The sequence below is a fragment of the Kryptolebias marmoratus genome, linkage group LG19 (genome assembly GCF_001649575.2).
Source record: "Kryptolebias marmoratus isolate JLee-2015 linkage group LG19, ASM164957v2, whole genome shotgun sequence".
NCBI lineage: Eukaryota > Metazoa > Chordata > Actinopteri > Cyprinodontiformes > Rivulidae > Kryptolebias > Kryptolebias marmoratus.
The window spans coordinates 16,713,154-16,718,813 of record NC_051448.1 but is presented as its reverse complement, the minus strand read 5'-3'; the positions used below and the strand labels follow the sequence as shown (position 1 = coordinate 16,718,813).

General features: G+C 44.6%; 1 protein-coding gene across 1 annotated transcript in view; it reads right to left on the bottom strand.

Moving 5' to 3' along the window:
- The window catches only part of runx2b (RUNX family transcription factor 2b), a 49,977-nt gene that overhangs the window by 7,515 nt on the left and 36,802 nt on the right, over positions 1-5,660 (bottom strand). The window contains exon 6 of the mRNA XM_037981702.1: positions 1,926-2,093. Within this exon, the coding sequence (XP_037837630.1) occupies positions 1,926-2,093 (168 nt within the window). The remainder of the gene's footprint in view (positions 1-1,925; positions 2,094-5,660) is intronic.

Here is a 5,660-nt window from a genome sequence, read left to right as displayed (position 1 = left end):
GGGGGTAGGTAACAGTATCAGTTGTGCACGTTGCGCAACATCCTCTGTAATGACCCGTCTAATGTTTACCTTGGAGGAGAAGATCTTCCTGTTTGTCTTATAAAACTTTGCCAAAGAGAGCCCTGCTGGCGCTCGCCCAGACTGTAAACACGCCATCAAAACACCACGCCACGCTAGACTGTTATTGTGTCTGTGCAACGGCATAAACACAACACAGAGTCTGAGGAAGGATACCGCTGGCGGTGCTTCTCGACTCTCCGACGCGCTTAAACAAGAGCGAGAACAGTGTGCAGAAGTGCGTCCAGGACGATGGGACGGTGTGAATGGGCGAAGCAGAAAGAAACAGGAATAAAAATAAAACGGCTACAAGTAACAAATAAGGATCAGATGTGATGAAAAAAAAAAAACAAAAAAAACCAACACGCCAGCAAATAAAAAAACAATAAACTGTGAATATTTTGAAATAAACCATCCCACGCACAGATTTGTAGGCGTGATAACCGCTGCTGCTACGCCGTTTAACCATGCCTCAAATGACCCCCCCCCCCCGCTTCAAAATAACTAAGAGTTAAACGAGCACACCGTGTGACGAGCCTTTAGATCTGTGAGCGATCGGGTGGCAGAGATGGTGTTACCCGTCTGAAGCCGGAGGCTGATTGAGTGACGGAGCAGAGGACGGGCAGACAACCACGGGACGGAAAGTAACACGGCCGCCCGGGTGGAGCTGGGGGGTGGGGGTGGGGGGCTGATGCGGCCCGGGGGAGTCACTGAGCGACGCTGGGGAAACCCTCAGGCCTCACGAGTGGCTTCAAGTGTGTTTTCTTTGTTTAGATGTAAACAATTTTAAACTTTTTAAAAAACCTTAAATGATGTGTTTTTAACTAAATTCAGTTTTGTAATACTATTAGAAGAGATTTCTAATTATTCAAAATAAATAATGTTCTGTGAGTTATTGTGGATTAAATCCTCTTAAACTGAAATTATGACTTCTTCAGTTTTTTTGCTTTTTGACAACCTAATAATTTTGCAATTATCAGACGTGATAAATGTCAAATAAACTTAGACAGTTTAAGAGATTATTAATCCTAACCCCCACAAAAGTGAGTCTATCAGCACTTTGGTCACAGTTTAAGATGTGCAGCTATCTGTTGGGAACATCATTTTATTTGGCTGAAGTCGCTGATCCTAAAAAGAGTTATTCTCGATTTTAACTGATGTCTTTCTACAACTAACGTCGCCCCCTGTTGGCCACCAGGTAGAATGAAGGTTGCTTGTTTTGTTACCCAGTTTTGAGATTAAAGTGGAAATGTGTACCAGCTCATTTTATATATTATTGTAGCTAAGGATTATGGGTAAACTACAAAATAAGAACTTGAGGGATTTTTTGTAACCAGACCGAGGTGTGGCTCATAATTGTTGCAGCAGCGTCACAGAACTTCCTTCAACCCTTCACAATAAAAGCCTCAAATACCTCAGTCGAACTGTGGACCTCAAAATGCTCTCAAACTGTCGGAAATTTATATAAAAATAGCTTAGATTAAATTATAATTATTCTCCAGTAAAAGTCATTCTGCAGCCTAAACCTTAAGGAATTTTGAGAAGTTAAAAACTCTTTCATTTACGCTACAACCAGATCTGAAGCACATTTACACCAAACATCAATATCCAAGGTTTTTGCACCAATGCTGGTTTGGTTGTTGCTTCTTTTTATGACTTCAAACCAGCAAACAAACAAACAAACAAACAAAAACATATATTCCACAATTTCTTTTCTTCTGAGTGACTCTAGCATGTTAGCACAGATGCAAGATGTAAACTTGTTTTTTTTTTTTTTGTGAAATGTTAGGCTGCATCTCCTTTTTATCAACAGTGCGTTCTGGGTTGGGGAAACTCTGGGTTTTGGGGCGGACGGGGGTGGAGCTCACCTGTTATCTGCGTCTGACCCTGTGGGTTGAAAGAGTTGGCCGCCGTGTTGAGGGTGGGTCGGGGGCTTTGGGTGGGGACCGCCACCCTCACCCTCATCCTCTCCAGCTCGCCGAGACGATTGGAGAACAGGCCGGTTTTGGGCGGGTCCTCCAGCTTTTGACGATGCCCTGCACAGAACGAACCAAGAAACGGCGTCAATTACAGACGTCACACCGGTGGTATTCAGCTTTGGGCCAAACATGGGAAAGATCTGGATTTATGGAATTTAAAACAATGGAGACACAAGCTAAATGGCTGCTGAATAAATTGAAACTTTGGATGATTATTATTATTATAGCTGTTTTAAAGTATCTGGACCTTTTGATTCCATCTTTAGTGACATTTTTAGAATTGAGAAACATATCAAAGAGCAGATATTCAATTAATCAATGGTGCATTTCATTATTTAATCTGTTTATTCGAGAGTGCAGCTAAGCCATATTACCCCCGTGCTCACAGACTGTATAAATATGTTTGTCCTGCCGTTGTGTCACACGCAACCACCTCACCATCCCTGTAAGACGAAACACCGCTGTCAGTTGTTTGTCCTGCTCTTGGATTACAGTTTGCCAAATATCCTGCACAATGTGCAGCTTAATGAGTCACTTCTTCTGCGCTCCACGGGGTAAACCGTCTCCTGAACAAAGAGCAGCAGCGCAGGCTTCGGGGAAACAGATGCTACTTAATTAACAACCACTCAGGCATGCGTCTCGGGTCACCTCGGACCCGGTTCGCTTTTAATCTGAAGATGAAGCCTGAAACACTGCAGAATCTCACACGTCATTAACCCGTCACCACCGCTGCCGGATCTTTTAGTTCTTCGTGCGTTCCTTTGCTGACATTTTTAAACTCCCTTAATCTACCTGATTCTGTGTTCATCAATAATTGAAGCCTGTAACTCTGCTCTCCCGCTATATGCAAACACACACACACTTAGGGAACGCATTTACTGTAAGTCATGCACACAAACCCCAGACAGTGTAACTCTCTCCGTCTGAGTCCAACCTGATCCTAGAGATCTATCTGCCTTGTAGTGGGAACCGAATCAAAACCCGCCCAGTGGGGCCCAGGTGTGGACTACAGTTTAATAAAGGTGGGGTAGAACGAGAGCGCGCACACACACACACAGCTGACACAGGGCTGTGTCAGGATGTCTGCCTGGTCTTGCACGAGTTGCCCTGTAAAGGCGGCAAAGTAAATATCAAACAGAGAGGAGAGCAGAAACTCCTGCTGTGCTTGGCCGCGCTCCAGCTGGCTCGGGCAGAAACAGCGAGCTACTTCAGAATCCGGCCCAACCTGCCTGCAGCCAGGGCTGGGAACAAAGAGCTGACGCTTCCACCTACAGCTCAGGGTGGATGCCGAGGAGGGGAGAGGAGGCGAGACGGGACGGGATGGGAGGGGGGAAACAACAGCGACGGAAACTTTCAAAAGGGGCCGCCATCTGTGTGACTTAACCATCACAAACCCGATGAAATTAAAGGCCTGGTATTTAACCCCTCTGCCTTTTACACCTGAGTTTCAGACTAGGATCATCTTATGTTGACATACAGTCGTTTTGGTCAAACCTCGAAAATAACATTATGCACGCTCGGGATCATGTCGTGAGGATGACTTACAGCTTCTACTGTATCAAATTTCAGCAGATTATCTGTAAAACTGAATGAGTTATAGTCATTTTTGCGTTCTTAGGTCAGTTGGCTGTGGCTGCCATCTTGAACTGGATTGGATCCAAATGTTAACCAGCTGTAGATGTAAATCTAGTGATTATTTCCTACATCTTTCATTAAAATTCATTCAGTGGTTCATGAGCTATTTTGCTAACAGACAGACAGAGAGTTGACTTCAAATAGTTATTTGCAAAATTTGAAGCGAAGAACTCAAACAGTCTGTTAGCGGTCAGAGTAAGTGTTGGGGATCGGCCTCACCAAAGTCTCACACCAAATTCTGGCTCAATATCTATAAAACTGACTGAGTTATAAACTTTTTTGTGTCTCCTAAAGTCAGTTGGCTGTGGCTGCCATCTTGAATTAAATTCACTCCAAAAGTTAGCCAGTTGTAGACGTACATCCAGTGATTAGTTTATGCGACTTTAATAAAAATCCACTCGATGCACGAAGAGATATTTTGCCAACAGATCCAAACGCACTCAGACGGGTAAAAAACTATCGCCTGCCGTTTGCCTTTCGATAGTAAGAAATAGCTTTACCTAAACGTATTAATAACATCCTGGCTGAGGAGCTTTGTTACATCTTCCATCCAGCTTTGCTGCATTTCTGCAGAACTGTTTCTGTCACTTTAATGGACGAATAAATGCAAAACGACAAGACTGGATTCCTTCAAAACCGCCCATTACGGCCTGGCACTTTCCCACTCCTGCAGCAACACATTATTTCAACCTCAGATATGCTATTAAAAGCCATCTCACTCTTCACAACAAATTATTTTAGTGCGGAACAACATTTTGGAACTTAACCCCCCCCCCCCCTTCTCCAAAATCCTGCTGCAATGAAAAGAGATTTGAGAATGGCGGCAGGGAACCGGGAGTCACTGACAGATGGGGAAGTCAGGCAGACAGGCAGACAGACAGACGGACTGACTGCGATTTTTATTGCGATGGCTGGCTGGCATCACGCAGCTCGAAATAAACCAAATATCTTATCGGCGTCTTCCAGTTGCTTCGGCGCAGGGAACACCGCGGAGCTCTTGGGAGCGTCCCCTCGTCAAAGTCCAGATAAAATAATTCATTTCCATATTTCATTAGGAAGACTTCCCCCGTCTTTCCTGCAGATAATTTGTGCGTGTCGTTGGCATCCCTTGCCGCTCCCAAGCTGTGCCCAGTCAATCATAGCCTTTCCATTTTCAAACAGACTGAATTTCTATTCTAAAAACGCCTCGGGACACAGTGCTGCCTTTGTGCGCCGGCCGTCTCCTAGTGATGGGAATAAATAGCTATAGGAGTCCCAGGGAGACGGCGAGGGGACACGCACACACACACACAGAGACAGACACAAATGAGGAGGAGGCACACGGAGAGGAAGACACCCAGATGACCAGTAAATTAAAAGCCGTGCGTGCGTGCAAGGCACTCGGGCGACACGGGCTCAGCGAAGAGTGCTGAAAGCAACAAATGGTGAAACAGTTAGGAGACGGTTTGGGATCTTTCAGGGGGTGCGGGCGGGGGGTGGGATTCCAAAATACAAAGAGATATTTAGATGTTACAGGGATGTACAAATGCTGGGCCTGACTTGGCGTTGCTGTCAATGTCTGCAGCTCGACGGGGAATCGGGCACGTGGCTCGGTCAAACCTTTGTTATTAAGATTAACTTTAAAGCTGCTTAAAAAAACACTTAAAGGTTGCTTCCCTTTTGCTCCAAACCTCTACAGCCACTGGATTCTCGAAGCCAGTGATTCTCAACTGGTGGGTCGCGGCCCAAAAGTGGGTCTCGGGCCTGTTTTCAGTGGGTCGCGGGCCTTCGCCTGGACAAACATGTATACAACTATCTGACTGTTGTCAGTTTTACGGTTAATGCTTGAATTAGTGGCTGAATAGTTTTAATAGGATATACAGGTGCTGGTCATAAAATTAGAATATCATGAAAAAGTAGATTGATTTCAGTAATTCCATTTAAAAAGTGAAACTTGTATATTATATTCATACATTACATACAAACTCATATATTTCAAATGTTTATTTC